The sequence below is a fragment of the Mus caroli genome, chromosome 18, assembly GCF_900094665.2.
Source record: "Mus caroli chromosome 18, CAROLI_EIJ_v1.1, whole genome shotgun sequence".
Lineage (NCBI taxonomy): Eukaryota > Metazoa > Chordata > Mammalia > Rodentia > Muridae > Mus > Mus caroli.
Window position 1 is genome coordinate 58,624,662 of NC_034587.1, and position 22,376 is coordinate 58,647,037.

Consider the following 22,376-nt stretch of genomic DNA (forward strand, 5'->3'; position numbering starts at 1 on the left):
AAAAAAAAAAAAAAAAAAGATATTTAGTTTAAGTGAACAAAACTGCTGAGTATTCATTCCTTGGTGGCTTAGTAAACATCAGCTCACTTACACGCACAATATGCCGATCCTTTGCAGTTAGACCCTTGGCAGACTGACATCAACTTAAGTGAAAACCTTAAATCTTCTGCCTCTGCACATCAGCCATGATGGATTACCAGCACCCCACCCCCACCCCAACAGTGTGATGCCCTCTCTGGTGCATCTCAAGGTGTGGCAGCGTGTGGTGATGGAACAGCCAAGATTGGCTCAAGGACCACTAAAGAAATATGTGTGAATTTAGAGACCTCAGATTCCTCATGTGCAAAAGGGAATGGCAGGTTGAGCCTCGGGGACTGCTCAGCCCTCCCACATCCATTTCCAAGCATCCTGAGTGGCGCTAAAGAACGGCTTTCACCAAACCATGAATGAGAAGGAGGGGTGCATCCTGCAAAGTGAGCATCTGACGGTGCCGCGTCACCCAGTGATGAGTGGGATGGTTTATTTCAAGCCTCCTGATTAGCTGGAGAAGGACTCTTGATTCGGTGCTAACACATTCCACCAGCTGTCCCAACAACACTTAATTTCCCCCTTTGAATTAACGAGTGTGTCAGCAGCGCTAGCTAGCATCTTTTTAAGATTTATTTTTAATAACGACTCCATTACCATTGGATTTATTTTGTTTTATAGCCAGCAACACTCCTTTCTACATGTGAACCTCAAGTTTTATTTTAAAATGAATTCAGTTAAATGAAAAGTAGTGGAGTTGCTTTAAAGGAGGGGGGCGGGGAGGAGCAGAAACTCCTATGAAGAGGTGGTACACAGATGCTCTGAAAAGCATCCTTGCTTTAAAGGGGAACTCAAATTTGGGAAATTCCCCAGAAAAAAGACGGAGAAAGATGACAGTTAGGTCTTCTTGTGCTTTACAGACCTTAGAAAGAACAGGGTGGGGGATTCACACATGGGTAGAAAGAAATTACACATCAACAGGACCAATTCTTTCACCAAATTCACACTGGAAGGAAGAAACGGCAATGGAGTAGGGTTAATTAGCCAATCAGAGATTGTGCATGGGTATGTTTAGTTGAGAAGATTCTAACAAGTGACGTAAGAGACCCTTAAGGGGTCAAATAGACAGCAGGGGCAAGATTATAAAGGCATGTTGGGGGTGGTGGTGGAGGGGGCAGGGGGTTTGTGGAGGGGAAACTGGGATGGGGGATACCATTGGAAATGTTAATAAATAAAATAACCAATAAAAAAATGAAGAAAAAAAAGGCATGTTAGAGTTCAAGTGTTGCCCTCCACCTCCCCTAACACACATCTCAGGAGCCTCTCTGCCCCTTCAGAGGCTAGGAAGCAACCTCTCCCTGTATAAGCCTGGGTGAGTCCACCCCCTCCCTTCAGTACCAGGGACTCAGATGCACAGGCATTCCTGGCATCTGTCAGAGCACAGCTATTCAGAGGTACCAGGGCCTCAGCTGGTCGGCAGTGTGCCTGGGGACGTCACGACACTCTGCTTCGGCCTGGCTACACTGCTGCTGTCAAATTGCTCTCTTCAGATCTGATTTTCTCACAGGCAAGGTGGAGGAGATACAATTTCTTGCCTCATCTGCCTCGGGAGGTTAAAGGAAACCAGCCAGAGAGGCGCTAGGAAGACACTCTGCAAACTGTCAACTACTGAGACGATGGCACCGATACAATTACTAATAAATGACCTTAGGCTAGGGAAAAGCCACGCCATAATAGCTCAGACTGGCTGCCATCTTGGCCAACATTGGTACAGTTATAATTTTATCTTCCCTAGACATACTTAGAAATCTCCTATGCATAAAATCCTTTATTGCTTTCAAGGTTCTTTCCTATACAAGATCTTAATTCACCCCATGAACCTGCCCTTCCCATTAAGGAACCCACAGAAATGCCCACACTTTTGGGAGCTGATACGCTCTGTACTGAAGCACAGGTTTCCCAACCCGTGGCAAACGGCAGCATGGAGGACCATGCCTCTTACCTTGAGCTTCTTCTCTGCCCTGGCTGCCTGCTTGCAGATCGGGTGCCAAACCTCAGAACCTAAGGGGCCAGGAAAATAACAAAGACTCAGACCTCTCAAAGCTACCAGTCACCGGAGTCCCCACTCTTATCTCAGTTTACTCCTTTGACAGCACGCGTACCCGACATACACATCAGTCGGGAAGAGTCCATTCCGTCTCCTGGCTTTCTTAGCTCCCCATTGTTCCTGAGAGCCACTGATAAGCCGACCTGACTACACATATCCCTTTACAGGGTGTGTCTAAATCCTAACTCCTTCTTCACAGCTCACGCGGCATCCTTTTGTGAATGTTCTTACCTGTCAGCTGGAGGTGACTTTTTCCTCCTCTGGGATCCATAGTTCTCTGAAGTTTCTCCACAATACAGTCTTAAGTCATATTAGCTTGCAAATTTGCCACCCTGAGTACATTAACAGCACCTTCTAAGCAGGGACTGAGCTTCCCCCATGGGTCTGTCTCCCATAGCATCTGCACAGAGTTTGCCTTTAGTGCAAGTTCAGGGGTTTGCGGGGGGAATAGATGAGCAGACAGCTAGCTATCCCTGAGTGACACATAGCAGGTGGCCAATAAATATTTGTTGAATGGATGAATGGCGGGGGAGTGGGATGTGAAAGAAAATGACAAACCTTGGTTACCTCAGCTTTCTTTTCTCTTAAGACTTCAGATGGAATTAGGACATATTTGCATTTAGGGGGCGGAGGTGTCATGGTATATATTCCGCTTAGGAGCACTGTCTTGACCTGATAATTCCTCAGAGACTCCAGACCCTTCAAATTTAGTACACCAGTGCTGCTAATACCCACATTTTATAATGGGTGTGTGTGTGCGTGAGGGGGTCCAGTTGGCTGGCTCCAAACCCAAGAGGCCAATTTGGAAAGGCATGAACAACAGGTGGCTGGTCACATACTGTGAAACTTCGACTACTGCACATTCTCCAAAGAAGGGACAGGTGTCCTGGATTAGAAGAGGAAAAAATAGGAGCGAGCTATTCCTCTGGAGCCATCCCTTCGGTAACCAACCAGCCCTAAAAGGAAAGGGGCCAGCCAGCAAATGGCTCCACTCCTAAGCAGCAGATGGCATTTGCTTGTCTGACTTTGTTTCTGGGTTATATTTTCCATGATGGCTGTTGCCTGGAGCTCCTAGCACTTGAATATTGGTTAAGGCACAGGGGTTTGGTGTGAGATCAAAGACCTGAAGGAGAGGAAAGAGGATCAGCTTCACATAGGGAGTCCAAAGCTTATTTTTTTTCTCTCTACTCAGCCTCTAATTGACCCTCTATTTCTTCATCCGAGTAAATATCAAGGCAACACCTGGATAGTCTTAGGTTACTTTCACTTCCGAAATTCTCATTCTAGGGCTGGCTTTGTCTTTTGTGGGATAAGAATCCCCACTTCATCGCTGGTATTCTTGGATGGTTTTTAATTATTCAAGAGGAGTTGGCTAATGCAGTGGTTGTCAGAGCCCAGTAGAGGGACTCTGGGTCTGAGGCTTGAGCCAGGGATCACAGGGTGTGTCTGTTATCATGCAAGCTGTGGGTTGTGATTGTCTCTTTTGGGAGATTAAATTACATGGAGCATTTCCGGTTCCTCTCTGGGTTGCTCCTGTGTCCACCAGGAGTTGTTTACCGCTGTGGCTATGGCAGGAAACATATGTTCCAGGTCACTGTAGGAAACGCCTGAGGTGGGCATGGGGGTCTGATGACGTCATGAAATTAAGTGAAAGACGAAAAGGAAAGGTGAGACGGGCAGGAGTCCAGGCTGGGGAAAATGAGAACAGCATGTGTGGGTTCAGAATGAACTGTCTCTCTTGCTTTGGCTCCGAGACACGACATATCTGACCTGAAATAAAACTGAGCCACAAATGGCTATTAGCTTCACTCTGCATACACTCTGTGTACAAGAAAGTGTGCTTATAAAGGAACTGAGGTAGGAGAGGAAGAATCATAAGACAGGAGGAAGGTGTAATTAGAAATGAAAAAGGAGGGGTCATTCAGGAGTTGCCAGAATAATATATATATATATATATATATATATATATATATGAAAGTTAAAAAAAGATTGCTGGTAGCTAGCAATAAACTCACATAAAGTAAAAAAATTGTTTTTGTTTTGTTTTGTTTTCCATGAAGGCTTGTAGGAAATTATGGTCGTCTGAGCATTTATTCCCTTGGTCACCAGATTAATAGCATGGTCCCCAACAGAAAACAGCTAGTGTGCAGGCTAGTTTTCTGTCAACTTGACACAGGCTGGAGTCATCTGGGAAGAGAGAATCTCAACCGAGAGAATGCTTCCCTTGGGATCAGATGGTGGGCAGGGCCTGTAGGGCATTTTCTTGATTGGTGACTAACATGGAAGGGCTCAGCCCTTTGTTGGTGGTTCTGTCCTTGGGTTGGTGGTCCTAGGTTCTATAAGAAACCAAACTGAGCAACCCATGAGGAGTTAGTTAGTAAACAGCACTCTTCCATGGTCTCTGTATCAGCTCCTGGTTCCTGCCTCCAGGTTCCTGCCCTGCTTGAGTTCCTGCCCTTACTGCTTTTGATGAACTGTTATATGGAACTGTGAGTGAAATAAATCATTTCTTCTCCAAGTTGGTTTTGGTCATGGTGCTTTACCATAGCAATAGTAACCCTAGCGTAGACACCCAGGGAGGAATATAATCACTTCCCCCCTCACTCCCATTTAAATACCCAACACAGAGGCTGGTTGGAGCCTATCTTGTTTTTGTTTGTTTGTTTTTTTTACAATTACAATGTGAAGGGTACCCAGAGGAGGATGGTAAACAAAGCAGGGAGGGCACCCAAAATTAGTCCCTAAAGATGGAATAGAAGGCTGAGACATGCTGTGTGCATTTCTGCACTCTCTGAGGGAAGGTGCCTTCGGGCAACCATTCCAGGGAAGGAAAACTGACTTTCATTAACTGAATGTTCTTGCTCAGCTGATAGTGAGATTCCCTCCCTCTACAAGTTTTCAAATATACACAGGACAGGAACAAGCTCAGCCTCAGTATTGTGGAGGGGACTCATCACATGTCAATCACAGTGACGGATTTTGGACAACCAACCCAGTCCTTGGAGATCTTGTTTCTAAATTAATAGGTCTTTCCATATATACATAATAAACATTTGACCTGCCCAGTACTTCCAATGAGAATGGGAATTCTCTGAAGAAAGAGATCCCTATCTATGTGTCTACTGGGACCAAAGAGTCTCAATAAATACTCACTGAGTGAAGGAACAGAGAAAAATGGGTCGAGGGGACGATTCAACCTGTAAAGGCAATTACCACCAAGCCTGCTGACCTGAGTCTGATCCCCAGGACCTCTATGGTAGGAGAGAACCAACTCCCACAAGTTGTCCTCTGACTACAAATGCACTGTGGCAAGTCTACACCCATACACAAGTTAACACAACAACAATAAAAAAGCTTAAAAAAAAAAGAAGCTATTTGATGTTAGGTCAGTTGGATTTTCTAAGTTGGACTTGGGGATTTGGGCAAATAGAAGTTAGCCTCTCATTTGACAGCTACAATTGTACACTGAGTGTATGTGAGAGCATTTGTTTGACCGGGGTTGGTCAAGGTGTGACCCATGTGGAGCACATGTCTGATAAGCTGGGGCAGACTCCTTAGGTCCCCATGCTGAGCCTGATCCCAATTTCTTGAAGGTAGGGGTGAGAAGAAGCAGCGTATTGACTCTAATTTAATGACTCTAAAGATGAGGACCAGATGGTTAAATACCATATAGCACTCTCAAGTAAATTTTAATGAATGCCATGGGAGAGAAAAACCAACAGCCCAAGACAGAACTCTAACATGGTACAAGAATGGGACATGTTTTGTTTGAGCTCCTGGTTCCACAAGTCACCCTCTCTTACTCTCTGAGACTGTCACCCAGGACTCCATACTGTGTGGTGGAAATCTATTGTGAAGGTTATAGGTTCCTCAGCTGACTAGAGATAGAGATCTGAATCTAGCATAGTTCTCAGGTCGGCTTTGATGCTCACCAGAACCTGCAAGACTACTTACAGTATCTGGCCTGCAGTATCTGGGGCTGACAGGACTCTAGGATCCCACCTATATCTTTGTTGGGCCTTGCCATTCAATTTGCTAGTGCCTCTTTTAAAATGTCAGAGCTGGATCTGATGGGGTTGTCTTACATAATGCCCAGGGATGGGTTATAAATACAAAGGTGACTGGAAGTTCTGGGTCAGCACTGTGTAAACACTTTTGAGTCTGAATGTTTTTAGACACTGTGGGTTGCCACGATCCTCCCAGTAGCTAACTCACAGCCCTTCTCACTTGGTGGTGAAGGTGGTTGAGTTTCAAGTTTCTGATTCTGCCTCAACAGGTTCCTTCTTCAGATTGCTCATGACCACAAGCAGGGTGAGGTTGCTCTGCATTCTGCCTCTGTGACATGACCCTCCAATGACCCTAGAGTTGCTCCATGAAGAACTCTATCCAGGGCCAGAGAGATGGCTCTGTGGTTAAGGGCATTTGCTGCTCTCCCAGAGGACCTGAGTTTGGTTTCTAGAACCCACACCAAGCACCTCATAGGTGTAACTCCAGCTTCAGAGGATCAGATGTTCCAGCCTTCTTAGACATCTGCACTCAATGGGCACATACCCACATTCAGATCTTGTAGTGGTTGGGGCTGGTTTTGTGTCAACTTGACACAAGCTAGTCATCAGAGAGGGGGAACAAGTCTCAGTTGAGGAAATGCCTCTGTGTGATCCAGCTGTAAGGCATTTTTTTCCAATTAGTGATCAGTCAGGGAGGGCCCAGTTCATTGTGGTTGCTTCTATTCCTGGGCTGGTGGTCCTGGGTTTTATAAGAAAGCAGGCTGAGCAAGCCATGAGGAGTAAGCCAGTGGGCAGCACCTCTCTATGATCTTGGCATCAGCTCCTGCCTTACTTTGAGTTTCTGATCTGAGTTCCTGTCCTGACTTCCTTTAGTGATGAACAGCAGTGTGGAAGTGTCAGCTGAATAAACCCTTTCCTCCCCAACTTGCTTTTCGGTCATGGTGTTTTGTCAACAGCAATGGAGACCCTAAGTAAGACAGACATACACTTGTAGGAGGCAAAGTCTGTAGAACCAAGCAAAACTGTGGATACCAGAAGCTTATGGCAGGAGCAGGCCAGTAGACAACTACTTAATGGGAATGAGGTTTCGTCTGGGGTGAGATAGAGCTACACATAGATGCCGCTGTACAACCCTGTCAATGGACTGACTGAAAGCTACTTGAGTATATATTTTAAATGGTTAATTTGGTGTTATATGAAATTTTAATCTCAAGGCAAAAAAAAAAAAAAAAAAAAACCTCCTTGCCCCATAACTCCAGAGGAAGTGGACTGCTTCTGCAGACTACAGGGCATGTCACTCTCCCTCTGTCATTGACTTTGCTGTGTATAACAATATCACCACTGCCATCGACTTGGGTATCAGGGGTCTTCCCCGGGTGTCGGGCACTTGATGTATTATTTAATGTGATGTCCTATGAGGCTTGAATCCTGGGCTGCTGCTTACTGCATCACTGGCTGCACTGTCCAGAGCAACTCAGTCCTGCTTGTGCCTCCTACTCCCTTTTCCCAACTACAGAGTGGGGATTGATATATTTGACTTGTAGATTTGTTGTAAGGATTAATGAACGAACACACACACACACACACACACACACACACACACACACACACACACACACGGAGCGGGGCACTTGAGTGAACTCTGGAGTGATAGCTGCCTTATTCTCTCGAGACAGAGAGCAAATGCTTACCATTTTAGCTAGGTTGGCAGGGAGCTCCAGGGACCTGCCTGTCTTCACTCCCTTATGCTGGGACTAGAGGCACATGTATCTATGCCTGGCTTTTAACATGGGTGCTGAGGATTCAAACTCCAGTCCTCAAGCTCAGATAGCAAGTGTGCTTATCCACTTAGTCATCTCCTTGGCTCCTTAATGTGTTCCTAATGCTGTGGTGGCAATAGTGATGCAATTGAGCATTGATGAATGTGTTGTACCCTAGGGCACAGCCACCCCTAGGTGTTTGCCATGAGCTCTGAGCTGGTGGTACTTGGCTGTGCACTGAGCCCGAATCCTGTAGTTGATCTTCAAAGCTGACCTGTGTGGTGCTGAAGAGTCCTGGGAGTTTGGCTGCCTTAGCTATTTGTTCACCTTTATCTTCCCATCTGGGCCTGGGCCTAGCATTTGCCCAAGTGAAGTCATCAGACCCTCCCTGGGACTCCTCTGCTGAGCTCAGAGGGGAACAACACCTCTCTACACAGCTGCTGATTGGAAGACGGCCATAGTCTCCTTCCCATCACGTGACTTCCGGTCCTCTGCAGGAGAGCATGAGGCCAACCCAAAGAGAAGCAGAGAGAAGACCAGCCTGGGGATTCTCAGGGACTGCTCAATGAAGCTGCTTCTGGAAGCTTCTCCATCCCATCAGCCATCAGTCATTCCCCTTCTGCCCTAGTGGCAGATGTTGAGTTTCTGCCACCAGAAAAGTCCAGAGCAATAAAACCTCTCCTCAAACTCAGACCCATGTGCCTGACACTTCCCTGACTTGCCCTGAAGGCAATTTTGTTTCTTAGAAAATACAGGAAGCAACCAGGAGAATTGCTGCTCTGGACCTCATTTTGACCAACACGAACAAATTGGCTGTGAAGTATACACGTGACATGTAGCCCGTGAGAAAATGGCCACATCACTTTGCGTTTGTGGTGACCTGATCAGAACAAGCTGGAAACAGATTTTAGAACTCCAACACTGTAATTCTTTCTGCGATTCAAGATGCTAGGTAACCCTTAAAATCTTGAAGGAAAAAAAAAGGCAGCTCATCAAAAGTTAAAATGTACTCTATTTAAAATGAAATGTGCTTAGCACAGGCAGACTAGAGACGGCAGTTTAGTCAAAGAATAAGATATGTTTGAAGAATCTAAAATTATAGAGCAGGATTGGGGAAACAGAAGTTTTAAAGTTTTTAAGCATAACTCCTACAACCTAAACTGTCTCTGGAGAGACCCAAATGAATGTACTGAGCCTGAAGTATGGAATGACGGCAACGTGTTTGGCAATGGTGCCTCAGCAAGTGCGGTTGGAGGAGATTTGAAGATCAAGAGTGTGGGTTGGTATGCCGTAGCCTGAGACAACTGCGTGACTTCAGTGGGGCCCCCACTGGCCTGATGCACCTGTCGGAGCGACCTGTTAGGAAAAGGAGGTCTTTGCTAAATGTCAGTTGCACCTCCAGCTGTGCCAGGGCATGCCTCCCACCACCAGGTCCTTGTATCATGTGAACTGAAAAGCATGTGGTCAGAAATAGCCTCAGCTCTACAGAGAAGGCTTGGCACAGCTCTCAAAGGCAGCCCCAGGATCGGTGGGGTGTGCATTAATGCAGAACTGAGGCTCCTCATTTTATTTTTGGGTCACGCACACTGCTCACAATCAGATGAAAGCCACGGACCTTCTCTCTAGAGAAACATCTATATGTGGAATGTGGCAAGCAGTTTCAGGAGATTCACACTCTTCAGAAGGCCAGTTATAAACCTCTGATTAAGTTTGGTAACAGAGGGTCTGGAGAGATGGCTCAGTTGGTAATGAATGTGCTTGCTGTGCAAACATGAAGGCCTGAGTTTGATCCCATGAACCTATGTGAAAGAGCCAGACGTGGTGCTTTATGCTCGTAATTCTGGTGCTGGAGAGTGAGAAAAGGGTAGATCTCTGGAGCTTGATGGCTTATCACCTTCCCTTACTTGGCCAGTCCTAGACCTGTGAGAGACCCTGACTCAAAAATCAACCAGATGGCTTAGCAGATAAGAGTGCTCGAAAACTCAACAGCCTGACTTCTTTACGTGGAATCCACATTAAAAAAATGTCAAATGCACTCAGTAGACACACACTTGCAATCCCAATACTCCTAAGGTAAAACTGGAGACAGGAGAATCAACTAGAAGTCTATAGGGCAGAGCACTGAAGACTTGGTACCACCCTTGAGAGCGGCAGATGCTGGAGCAGCGAGCAGACTCAGCATGATCTCTGTTTCTCAGATTTAACACTGGCTGGACTCACACTTTGTTACAGTACCTCCATTAGCAGGGTAGGGTCTGTCCCTGGATTTCAAAATGAATTCATTGAGTATGCAAACGCTAAGAGCTGACCTCATGCATTCCAGGGCTAACTGTCTCAGATCCTTGCAATGGGGAGGGGCGGGGCACATGGTACAGCTAGAAGATGAACACTGCACCCCCTTCTTCTCTGATGGAGGCATATTTAGGAGAACACACACAGACACACACCACGTTTAGAGCCCAGCACATTGCCTACTTTTGCCACAGTGCCCACTTCTGCAGTGACTATGGCCTCATGGTTTCAGTGTAAATTCTGCCCTGAACCTGAGGTATTTCAGCTTCATTCTGCCGTACTAAAACTGGTGACCTAATTTCCTGGGGAAACCCAAATGAGGGGTTTGGATAACAAGCAGATTAGAAGTCTGGCCTCTTTACAGAAGCACTTGAAAGACAGGATGCGCAATGGAACTTAAAGCAAAGAAAAGGAAACTTGCTGTAGTCTCCGGGGGCCCCAGACGTCCCCCAGACAGACGTCAGACATCTCCCAAGTGGGGTCCATCAGAATACCATCACACAGCAATTAAAATACAAGCTAATGAACCAAAGATTCTCTGGGGATTAGCTGCCAGGCCAGCCTGTCCTGCTACAGACCTCTCCTCCCCCAGACTTGGTCTATAAGCTCTGTGTGTGTGTGTGTGTGTGTGTGTGTGTGTGTGTGTGTGTGTGTGTGTGTGTATGTGTGTGTCTGTGTGTGTCTGACATTGTTTCTGGTCTGCCCATCTACACGAACTGCCCAAAGGCTCTCAGCACTTTCATGTTCACTCTGTTCTCCAGGGTTTCTGAGGTGTGTGTCTGCTCTTTTTGCACCATGTGTATGGATTGGCTTGGTGTCCCCACCATGTGGTGCTTCCATCCAGCTGAGGACTTTGCACCTGCTATCCTCCTGCCTCCACAACTGTCCTTTTCTCCTCTCCTCATTGTCTCTGTCCCCCACTACCATACTCAGGGTCCTAGCTCCAAGTATCCCTTCTTCAGAGGAGCCTCCCCTGGCCTCTTGGGCTTCTGACACATCCCCATTGTCCCCAGAGGACTTTCCTCACTCTGTTGTTGATATTGTTGCCTCTCTTTGATTAATGCCAGCCTGCTCTTTCTGACAATAAATTCCACCAGGGCAAATTACCATGCTCACTTTGCTCACCTCCAAGTAGAGTACTTGGCATGCAATAGAGAGCCCGGGGCAGTGTGGCTGTCACAGGAGTGGCCGATGAGAGATTGATTCCAGCCTCACTTGACAAGGGAAGGAAGAGACCCAGAGGAGAAAGTCACTCCTCAAGATGCCAGCCCATTAGTGGAAGTGCTGACCCTTGAACTCAGAACTCGTAGCTCTCAGCTGGCTCATTTTACTTCTGAACTGCCATTTCTTGAATCCCGGTGCTGTTACTCTTCGAGGGTATTCTAGGTTCAGCTCCCAGTGGTAACTGAAACTCCTGGTGGCTGCCACCCACACATGACACCCATAACGAGAATCATTATGACTCTAGCACCCAGGGTCCAAGCCCCCTCATTCCAGATCACTCAGCACCTCCTGAGGCAGGTCCTCTCATACTCTGCAATTACTCCCACTCTCCCAGGAGCCAGAAGGATAGGGATGGGGATAATTAATGAGAGGGTGACAGCTCTTCTTCACTACAAGAATATCTCCCACCTCCTGGAGGCATTTCTGCCTTAAGTTCTACAGTGCAGTCTGTCTCACAGTCACAGAGCTGTTGGCTCAACTCCATCGCTTAACTCCTTCAGCATCTGTGTGAGGTTGGGTGAGCCGAGTAACTAACTCATAGCTGTGAACTCCCTGAGGGCCAGAGCTTTGCCTCTGCTGCTCCAGTCTGCCTCTCCAGCTGTTAGGAGACAACTGGATACAAGGTAGATCTCAGTAGATGATAAATGAACAAAGAGAGCTTTCCTCGTGTTAGGAATTAACTATGCTTGTGTCTCACAGGGGGTGCTCGGAGTCTATCATTCAGGTTAGATAATCAAGGTCCAGAAAAGTTAAGAGGCTTGTCTAAAGTTAAGTGGTGGTGCACGCCTTTAATCCCAGTACTTGGGAGGCAGAGGCAGGCAGATTTCTGAGTTCGAGGCCAGCCTGGTTTACAAAGTGAGTTCCAGGACAGCCAGAGCTACACAGAGAAACCCTTTCTCAAAAAACCAAAGGGGGAAAAAAAAGACACACACACACACACACACACACACACACACACACACACACACACAACCTTAGTAAGTAATAGTGCCAGGACTCGAACTGAAGCAGTCTAGGCCAAACTACCACAGGAGAATGGGGATTTGGAGGTTAAGCAGGAAGGTAAAGATATTGATTGCTCAGTGGTACACGAGTGGGAATGTGCCCACACAACTGGGCAGGCTCAACACCGGGAGGCTGAGAAGGTGAACATTGCACAGCAGATTTTCTACCTAAGTGCCAACTTCACACCCTAGTGGTGGTTGCTTGGGTAAGACTTGTATCACAGGGTCCTGAAGCAGGGACAACTTAGGATCAGTGGAGGGCATTGGCGTCCCTGGGGTTGCCAGAGTCTGAGTCCCATGGGAGAAGGTGGAGAGAGCCTGGAGGGAACCCCTGCCCATGTTCTTCTCTGCCCTACACACTTTGGTTCACAAAGCATTTCTCTACGAGTATCCCCTGCCTCACCTATGCAATGAGGGCTATGGCTTCACACACACCCTTCCCCCTCCAACACCTGAATGATGACTATATTTAAGGAACCCATTGGAACCCATGCCCCGCACACCCTGTGGATGGTACAGGCCTCTGTTGAATAGCTCTGGGCAACAGGTTTCAGCTGAGGATGATGTCGTCCTGTTTCCTGTATGCTAGGATATTAGGCAATATCTGAGACAGTTTTGGAATGGGTATATTACTGGCACCTTGTGGGTATAGACCAGGAATGTTACTTAAGACAGCATACAAGACAATCCTTAACCAAAGAACTGTCTAGCCCCAGATATCAACAGTGTTGAAACAGACACAGAAGGCAGAGTACAGCCTGAGGGACTTTGTGGCTGTAGGAATCTGGGATGAGGACAATATCCCTAAGAAGACCCACCCTATAACCGGCCCATGTGCTCAGGGTTATCTTCTGGGGAAACCTTGAAGGACTCTTACTTCTGTCCAAGAGGCTACTAGAACATTCTTAGCCAGGCTAACCATACTGACTCAGCCAACACCCTTATGTTCTCAATACCAGTCATAACTTAACTTCCTTCTTTCTGAGTCCCCACAGTCTCTTGTACTTTGCTTGCATTTGGTTCCTTCTGGTTTGTCTACGAGTTGTTGGGCTTCTCTCTGTCTCTTAGCCCTAACGTTGGCCCCGCTATACTCCTTCCATGTAACAATATTAGGAGACGGGGCTTTGGAGAAGCGATTGGGCCATGAAAGCAGAATTTCCATGATTGAGATCAACATCCTTATGAAATAGGCCTCGGGGGACCACCTTGCCTTTTCCACTGTGTCAGGATATAGCAAGAGGGTGGCACCTTGCCCCTTCCACCGTGTCAGGATACAGCAAGAAAGTGGCACCAGTGTGAAAGTGGGCCATCAGCAGACATTAAATCTGCAGCCACCTTGATCTTGGACCTGCCAGTCTCCAGAGTTATGAGCAGTACATTGCTATCCTTTATGAGCTACCAGTCTATCTTGGTTGGCTTTGCAGCCTGAACAGACAGAGGTACCAGCTGTTAGGTTTTGAATCTCGGATGTCCATCATCGGCTCATCCTGGGAAGGCCTGCCTGCTTCTCAGCTGGCTGCTGTGGGGGAGGCTGTGACACCTTTAGGAGGTGGGGCTTGGATGGCAGAAGTGGGTCACTACAAGTGGGCCTTTTTGAAAGTTATAGCCTGACCCCTTCTTTCTTGTCTGCCCATGGTAAAAAATAGCCTACATCACAAGGTCCACTGCTACACAAACCCTTCTTTACCGTGATGGACTGGACTGTGCAAAAAGGAATCTCTTTTCTCTTTAAGCAATTTTTATCGGGTACTTTGGTGACAGTGTTATAAAGAGAACATACCAGTTATCAGCCATTCACCAGGAGCTCTGCTTTTGGTCCTTCTGTAAGGTACCTTTCTTGGCACACCTCCCACTGGGCCCTCCCCTTGACATCACTTGGCATGGCTGACTGCCATTCATGTGATTGTTGAGAAACACCTAGTTCCTGCCTTAGGCTGTGGGGCTGTAATGAGACAGACCTTTCACATGTGAGAGACCCCCAGAAGTAATTGCTAAAGTCAAGTTGGTTTGGTAGCTTAGGTGGTAAGTTTGTTCAAATCCAGAAACAAGGTTTGATACCTTGGTGAGGAGGCCTCAGATGAGAAGCTGAAGTGATCAGAGAAGCTCCCACTCGTGGAGTGGGAGGGGCCTGGAAGAGCAAAGCCTAGAGCGCTGTGGCATACTGGGACAAGGGGGCTGGACAAAGGACAGAGGGATGAGAGGAAGCTAGAGATCACCTGAGTGACTGAGGCACAGGAATCCCAGAACAGGAGGGCTAGGGCGGAGGTGGGGGTGCCACTGTGTCTTTCACCCTGGGGATCCCCAAGCAACAGTCTGTTGTGATGCCCTGGGTGTGGAGTTGCAATGGATGGAGCGAGGCAGGTGGATGCCTTGCAGAGTCAGAACCCCGGGCATTCCCTGGAGGTTCTCTTAACTCCTTGGCCCCATTTACCTCAACCTCCCACCCCCAGGTGGAGCCAGAGCAATTGACTCCTGGTATTGCCAGGGAAGCAGGCCAGGGGAGCAGCCGGCGGAGGCACACAGGGATGGAAGGCAGATTACATGTCACTTCATATTAGCCACGCCGGCAACTTTCCTCATCCACCCAGAGAGGAGAGAATTAATTGCAACCTTGAGGAAAAGCTAACAGCAAAGATATCACGGAAACAGAAGGAGGTCCGCTGTCTTTCCCAGCCGTGAGCCTACTAGAATGCGTTAGAGAGAGAGGGTCAGATTTGCTTACCTGTGAGATACATCTCCTCCCCCTCAGTGAACATCTGGTGGCAGCGTACACATCTGGCACAGGTAGGGTGGTAGTGTTTCCCTCCTGCCTGTGGAAACCAGGACATGAAGTAGAAGCATCAAGATTGGGTTTACTGTAGAGTACGGCTGGTGGGTGAACCCGTCCTGGGTATATTGGTGGTGTTGGTGTCTCTTTCCATTGCCCTGTGGTTGGTTGGGAGGCTGCCCAGGGGCATCCACAACCATATGAGAGTTTACCCAAAGATCTTGGTTATTCCTTCATGGGTCCTGGTGAAAACTCATGGAATTTCCTTGGACACACGCAGGGGATTCAGAGGCTTCTCTTCCCACATCCTCATTGCCCACAAGGAAAGGTCATTTTGAGGACTGCCAGCATGTCCCCAAGTCTTCCTAAGGGGCCCTTAATACTAGTGATAACAAAGATGACTGTAAGTACTATGATAAAGGGAGAGTCAGAGATAGATGATCGACCGATAGATAGATGGTTAATGGATGTTAGATAAGGAAATCCTTTTAACCCTGTTTGAATTCTGATTTCACCAAGGGGAATGTACCGGTTTAGAGTCCATGAATCTTTAGCATGATCTAAAGCACACTGATCTATTTTTCTAAGAATGAAAGCAAGTACGAGGCTTGAAGTCTTCACAAACAAGAAAACTTGGCCAGAACTATATTCATTTTGGGTTGTCTTCAATTTGGCAAATGACTTGGTTTTTCCTGTTATGTTTTACCAGTTGTCTGTTAAGTGAGTCAACTTAAAGACAGATTAAAGTGTTAGGTAAGGATAAGTGTGTGAAGTTTACAAACATGCCAGAAAATATGAGAAAAGCCTATGAAGGACTGATTTTTTAAAAAAAATGTGCTCAGTGTGTAAGTTATATTATGTGAGAAGCAGGACCCCCAGAGCTCCTAGACTCTTTCACCTGGATCTCTCAGACTGGCCTATTCTAACCTGGTTTTGGCAAATGAGTGAAGTTGCCAAATCTCTTTGGGGGTTGGAGAGGGGTTGGCTTTTGAGAAGGTTGTGTTTGAAGGTCTTCTTGGAAACCAGTAGCAGTGTCAGGCGCTGTCTTACTTCTGCATTAGATGCTGGAACTGTATCCCATAAGACCTGATGTGCAAGGGACCAAAGGGTGTCACCAAAGGGTGACAGAGCTCGGGTTCCCATATGGGAGGAGCAGCTCAGAGCCTGGGATGAGAGGTGCAGCCTGTTTTGATGGATATTTTTCATATCGGGATAGGTATTTTGGGGGAGGGATGAGGTAAATGAATTACTATTGGGTGTTGTGAAATCCTCTTTTAGGTCTGATGTTAGTTCCAAAATTACAATCATATAAAGAAACCTTGCTTCCAAACAGTCTTAGGGGTGGGGTTCTTGGGATCAGCTTGTCTGTTTTTGGAGAAACTCTTATCTCATCGAGAATGTGAAAAGGGCAGATTCTTACAAAAGAAGAATAATCTTCAATGTCTCCTTTCTCCATTCTTGGTTGTTTATTTGGCTCCCACCAATGAAAAAAATGTCCTTGTCTTCAACCAAGCGAGCTGTATTCAAACTTTAGAAGGAGCCTGCTATTTTCCCGAGTAAGGAAGTCGTGGGACTGATTCTGTGGTACCATGACAAGGATAATCAGCTTAATTAGTAGCCTCTTCCTACCGTGTCTCCTTATCCTTTCAATTACAGGCCTTTTTTGGCCCTGATTTTCCCCCTTCGTGGCAACAGTGCCCCAGCAACACTGAAGCACACATCTTCTTAAATGTCACACTCTACCACCCTGCCCCAGATGAAAGAGACTTCATGCTAGTCTCAGCCACCTTGGTCCTGGATGGGCTTAGACAACAATGGGAGAGAATCGAGGCTACCAGGGCAGCCTACCCCCCAGCATAAGAGAACAAAGGCAGAGATATGCCACAAACCATTTCACCCACTAACAACCCGAGGTCAGGAAAGCAGGGAAGAAAAATAGTGGAGAGCTGGTATCACCGCCAAGCGAGGCCATATTAGAAAGTACTGAGAATGGCAGCCAAGGTTTGAAATGGAGCAAAAGCAGGCTGTGGCTCCTTTTGCTGAGGACACAGGAATGAAGGGTGGGTCTGACACTCAGCATACTGAAGTCTGTCTGTCCCCAGAGGAGGAGTCATAAGATAGCCTCGGAAGGGAACAGGAAGGTTGGGATGAGAAGAGAAAGAATTTTAAGTGCCAGCAGTATACTGGAAATGTGCTGGCCCAGTACTGGGCAACTGCCTAGCTAGCATCCTTTCCCATCTTCCAGAAATAGCACTAAGCCTTGCTCAGTTGGACCTCCTGCCATCAGGCCATATGGTTATATTGTGTTAAACCCACCAATACGCTGATTCTAACTCTACGGGCACAGCGGGTTCAGAGATGGGCCTGAAGTTATCCAGAGAGTCCCCAGCTGTTTGCTGATCTATTAGGAAAGAACAGTTTGCTATCCACTGTGGATGTGGCTGGTAGGATATGAGCTTGAGCAACTGGTGTCCAATACCCCAACCATGAAACAGAGCCCTTTTCAGAATAAAGGCAATGCAGAAGACCATGGAGCCAAGATGGTCAAAGAGTCAAGTGATTTTGATCAGCCACATTCTCCAGCAGTGCCCGGAGCCAGAATGATGACTACACTCTTATTATGAGAATGGACACATTTCCTTTTGAGCCCCTATGATTTGAGGGTAGCTTCTGCCTTCCGACTAAATAAAGCCCTGTTTAACATATCCATTAAGATGAAGTGGCAGTCTTCACTACTGACAAAGGCTGACTCAACTGGCTTCAACTGTCTTGGCTAGACATAGCAAAATTAGAATTCAAATCCATGATATTTTTTTTCCTAGTCTCTGAGTGGCTGAGAGCTTTAGGCACCCGTGTAGGATCCGGAAGGGTGGAGTCCCGCACTTCATCTCTGTCTCTGACCTTGCAAAGGTACCACTTGTCTTGGGTGTTTCTTTTCTTCATTGGTAAAACAAGGATGGGGTACCTGATTGCAAAATGTCTTTCCCAACTCCAAGAGAAAAAAAAAAGAAGTCAGTAAGTCCAACAGGCTGAAGGACAGGGTCAACTGGACCCCAGTGACAGCTGCCACTGGAGGGAGAGACTACCAAAGTAGCTATTAGAAAACGGTTCTAGCTACAGTGTGTGTCGAGATTTTTCTCTTGAAAGAAAATCCAGCTCTGTGGCCTCCATTCCACTGGCTCTGCAATTTTCTGAATGCTTCTTCCTCACAGTCATGCAGAAGTAGCCAACAATTCCCATTTAAGGCAAGCTTCCACCGCCCGCACCAGCCTTTGACCAACACTCCAAGTGAGCTGCCAGGTCTCTTGAAGCTCCATCCTCTCACAGCGTTATCAATCTCCCTCCCATATCTTGTGTGCACATGCACCTATAGGTTCACATGGGTGTGCAAGTTCACATGTGTGCACATGCTTGTGAAGGCCAGAGTTCCTCAGGAATTGCCCACTTTTAAAACGACTTGTATTTTATGATGTGATTGCTTTGTCTTCATGTCTGTGCATCCTTTTTATGCTTGGTGCCCACAGAGGCCAGAAGAAGACATGAGATCCCCTGGAACTGGAGTTTCCCATGGTTGTGAGCTGCCATATGGGTGCTGGGAATCGAACCTGGGTCCTCTGGAAGAGCAGCCAGTGCTCTTAACTTGAGCCATCTCTCCATTCCCTTCACCTTGTCTTTGGAGATAGGGTCTCTCACTGCTTGACCACTCACCAGGTAGACTTGGCTGGTGCTTGGCTGGCTGACCCATGAACCCCTGGGCTCTGCCTGTCCTTGCTTCTCCAGCCTTGGAGCAGCACATAAGCACCATTATACCTGGCTTCTTAACACATGTTCTGGGGAATCGAACTCAGGTCCTTGTGCTTTCAAAACCAACCCTTTACCAATTGAGCCATCTCTCCAACCTTCCACCTATAGCCATAATTGTCTCTATAGCAGCTCCTGATCTCTGTGCCACCTGTAGGCAACCATTTTACAAGGCCACTGCTAGTGCTTTTTCCAGTCTGTCAGTATCTCTCTTCTGCCTTGGAAATCCTGACTACTTCCTCTACTCTCATTCACTTCTGAGTGCTTTGATGTCCGTCTCTCTGGGTCTAGGCTTTGTTTCTGGGCTTTGGTCTATGCTCTTGTGTGCAACCTTCCTGGGATTTCAGTCATAGCCCATCTCAAATGTTCTCTAAGTTTCTGTCCAGATCATATGGTTTCTTTTCTGTTTCTGGTGCTGCAGATGCCAATCTTAGCTTCTTTTTTGTTTTTGTTTTTTGTTGTTTTTTGTTTTTTCGAGACAGGGTTTCTCTGTGTAGCCCTGGCTGTCCTGGAACTCACTCTGTAGACCAGGCTGGCCTCGAACTCAGAAATCTGCCTGCCTCTGCCTCCTGAGTGCTGAGATTAAAGGCGCGTGCCACCATGCCCGGGCCCCTAATCTAAGCTTCTTGTCACCCAGACTCAACACTTTGCCCCTACTTTGGTTTCTTCTTCCTCAGTCCCCAAATTCTCAAGTTGTCCCACATTGGCTGAACACATTGAATTTCTACTTCCACGAAGCTGGAGACAAAGGTATGCTGTGGCTCCTGGTGGCCTCCTTCTAGCTTCCTCCAGTGGACAGGTTGTTCCCATTCCGTCTCTCCCAACTCCTCAGTGCCCAGTGAATCATACATAGACTCCATCTTGAACCCACAGCCTTGGAAACCTGGGCCCAGCAACCTTTCCTGTGCTCATTCCTTTTGCTCTGTTTGGCACTCTTGGCTGGTCCTTAGAGATGCTTCATCATTTAGGAACTCACTGCATTTGATTATCTGATTTTCTCCGACTCCCTACAGTGAATTTTCCATATCTCATCAAGTGCAATTCTTAAAACATGCAATTTTGTCATGCTGCTCTGTTCTAAAGTTCTCCAAAGGTTTTTCCCTATACTTAGTATATAAAACCCAAGCTCTTGAACATGGTGTATAAAGTCTCACCTTCAAATATTTTGTTTTGTTTTGTTTTGTTTCTTGGTTTTGGAAACAGGGTTTCTTCAGGTGGCCCTGGCTGTCGTGGACCTTGCTCTATAGACTAAGCTAGCCTTAAACTCAGAAATCCACCTGTCTCTGCCTCTGGAATGCAGGGATTAAAGGCCTGGGCCACCACTGTCCAGCTTCCCTACCTTTTCATACAGTGACCTCATCATCCTGAAGGCTCTGCTTCCATGCACTTCCTCACACAGACCTTTCCTGATTGTTCTGCTCTCCTGCTGAGCCCATATGTGGCTATAGACTCCTTCTCAACTTAGTCCTCAAGATAACCACAAGCAAATAACCACGCTAATAATTATGCCTACAGTAGCTGAACCAGCCTACAGTTCCTTAGCCACTATCAGATGCAAAACTGAGGCCTATAGATAACAAAGATGCTCACCTCAACGACGGGTGTGAGCTAGCAGTAGAGACAGCTACACCTCAATTGTCCCCACCCTTGGGCTATTATTTTTTCTCTGCACTGAGCTCTTCAAGGTAGGTGACCCCAAAGTATGGGAAGGCAGCATCTAGCTCCAAAAGGGGTAGAAGGAAAGGCTGGGAAGGCCAAAGCCTCAGCAAAAGGGCTGTAGGTGGTCTGTCACTGGCAGAGAGGGCTGTTGCATCAGAGGCTTGGGAGAGTGGTTGCCATGGCAACAGGCCAGCCAAAGAAGGGTTTGGAGAGCAAGCTGCTAGACAAGCTGCTTCTTAAATCAGCACATTACCAAACAGTTAAAACATAAAAAGGGCTTCCATCCTGAGGCAGAGCCTGGAGGAAAATCCTAATTGTTACTCCTTAGAAATCTGTCTTGAGTCTGAATCCAAAGGAGCAACCGATTTTTCCAGCGCAGCGGTTTTTGAACCAAGAATTATTTTGTCCACATTTCTATTTTGGGGGTGCTCAAGCTCTTGGCAAGGTTATCTGGTCAGGGCCATGCAATAAGCAGATGCTGGGAGGCTGAAGCAATGGAAAAGGGGACACGGGGAGGGGGGACTTTCTCCTCTTAGGTGATGACTTTTTGGAGTCCCAGGCCACCCTGCTCACACATTTCCATGGTCACTCTGGTCACTCTGTCTCACTTACCTCCAAGACTCTGCCACTGATGTACCGGTCACAAGTCTCACATTTGATGCCAAACTGGGAGTGGTAGTCAGACTCGCAGTACGGAACACCGTCTCTGCAAGGGAAGTTCACATAGGAGGGGAAGTTAGTAGAGTGGGGAGGGTGTCCTTATCCAGAACCTGGTCTGTCCAGGTCTTGTTCGGAACTGGACAAGACTGGGAGGCTGAGAATGCTTTTCAAACTCAAACTGCCCCTCAGATATATAGCTAAAGAAAATCCGTGGGAACCTGCATTTGGTCAGGTCACTAAGCCCCGATGGGAACACGACTCTGAGCTGCCATTTTTGGTGTCTCATCTTTTTCCTCTCCCCCAGCCCCATAAGTTATCCAGACCCATCTGCTTCTCTCGGTCCCAAAGGACTCTCTTGGAAAATTATTTAAGACACAGTTTAAGACATGTTTTGTTTGCTGTAGGAAACGTAATGCTCACACATGGTACAGACAGGCATAAGGGAAATGTTTCCCCCTTTCCTTCCACACTTTCCTGGTTTCCCTCTGGGATGTAACAATATGATCAGTTTCTTACAGACCCTCAAGAGTTCCTCCTTTAGCCAAACATTTTATCCACTTGGTTGAGCTGATAGACCATAAGAAGTCTCCCACAGTTTATACACTATGTCTCCCATTATCGCTGTGTGTATATGCGGTGGTGGTGGTGGTGGTGGTGTGTGTTTGTGTGGTGTGGTATGGTATGTGGTGTCCCACAGCAATCTTGTGGAGGTCAGAGGATAACTGTGGAGTTTGTTCTCTCTTTCCATGTTTCCATGGGTTCCAGAGATCGAACTTGGGATTTAAATCAGGTGTCAATCTTGTGTGGTGTCTTTACCCACTAGATTATCTTGCCAGCCTGGCTATGGCTTATTATACTGCTCTCTACAGCTGATGGCTGGCATTGCTTGCTTTGATTCTCATGGATCATTCCACTTAATAGTTATGGCAGTCTAGGGAGGTCAGTACTATTAATCTCTCAGTGCGTGAATAAGAAAGTACCCAAGGAGCTAAAGGGATCTGCAACCCTATTGTTGGAACAACATGATGTACTAACCAGAACCCCGGAGCTCTTGTCTCTAGCTGCATA

General features: G+C 47.0%; 1 protein-coding gene across 5 annotated transcripts in view; it reads right to left on the reverse strand.

Moving 5' to 3' along the window:
• The window catches only part of Ablim3 (actin binding LIM protein family member 3), a 119,301-nt gene that overhangs the window by 27,112 nt on the left and 69,813 nt on the right, over positions 1-22,376 (reverse strand). For all 5 annotated transcript variants that reach the window (XM_029471982.1, XM_021150362.2, XM_021150359.2 and 2 more), the window contains 3 exons: positions 21,261-21,354; positions 15,144-15,231; positions 2,030-2,088 (listed from right to left, as the gene is read on the reverse strand). In XM_029471982.1, the coding sequence (XP_029327842.1) occupies positions 2,030-2,088; positions 15,144-15,231; positions 21,261-21,354 (241 nt within the window). The remainder of the gene's footprint in view (positions 1-2,029; positions 2,089-15,143; positions 15,232-21,260; positions 21,355-22,376) is intronic.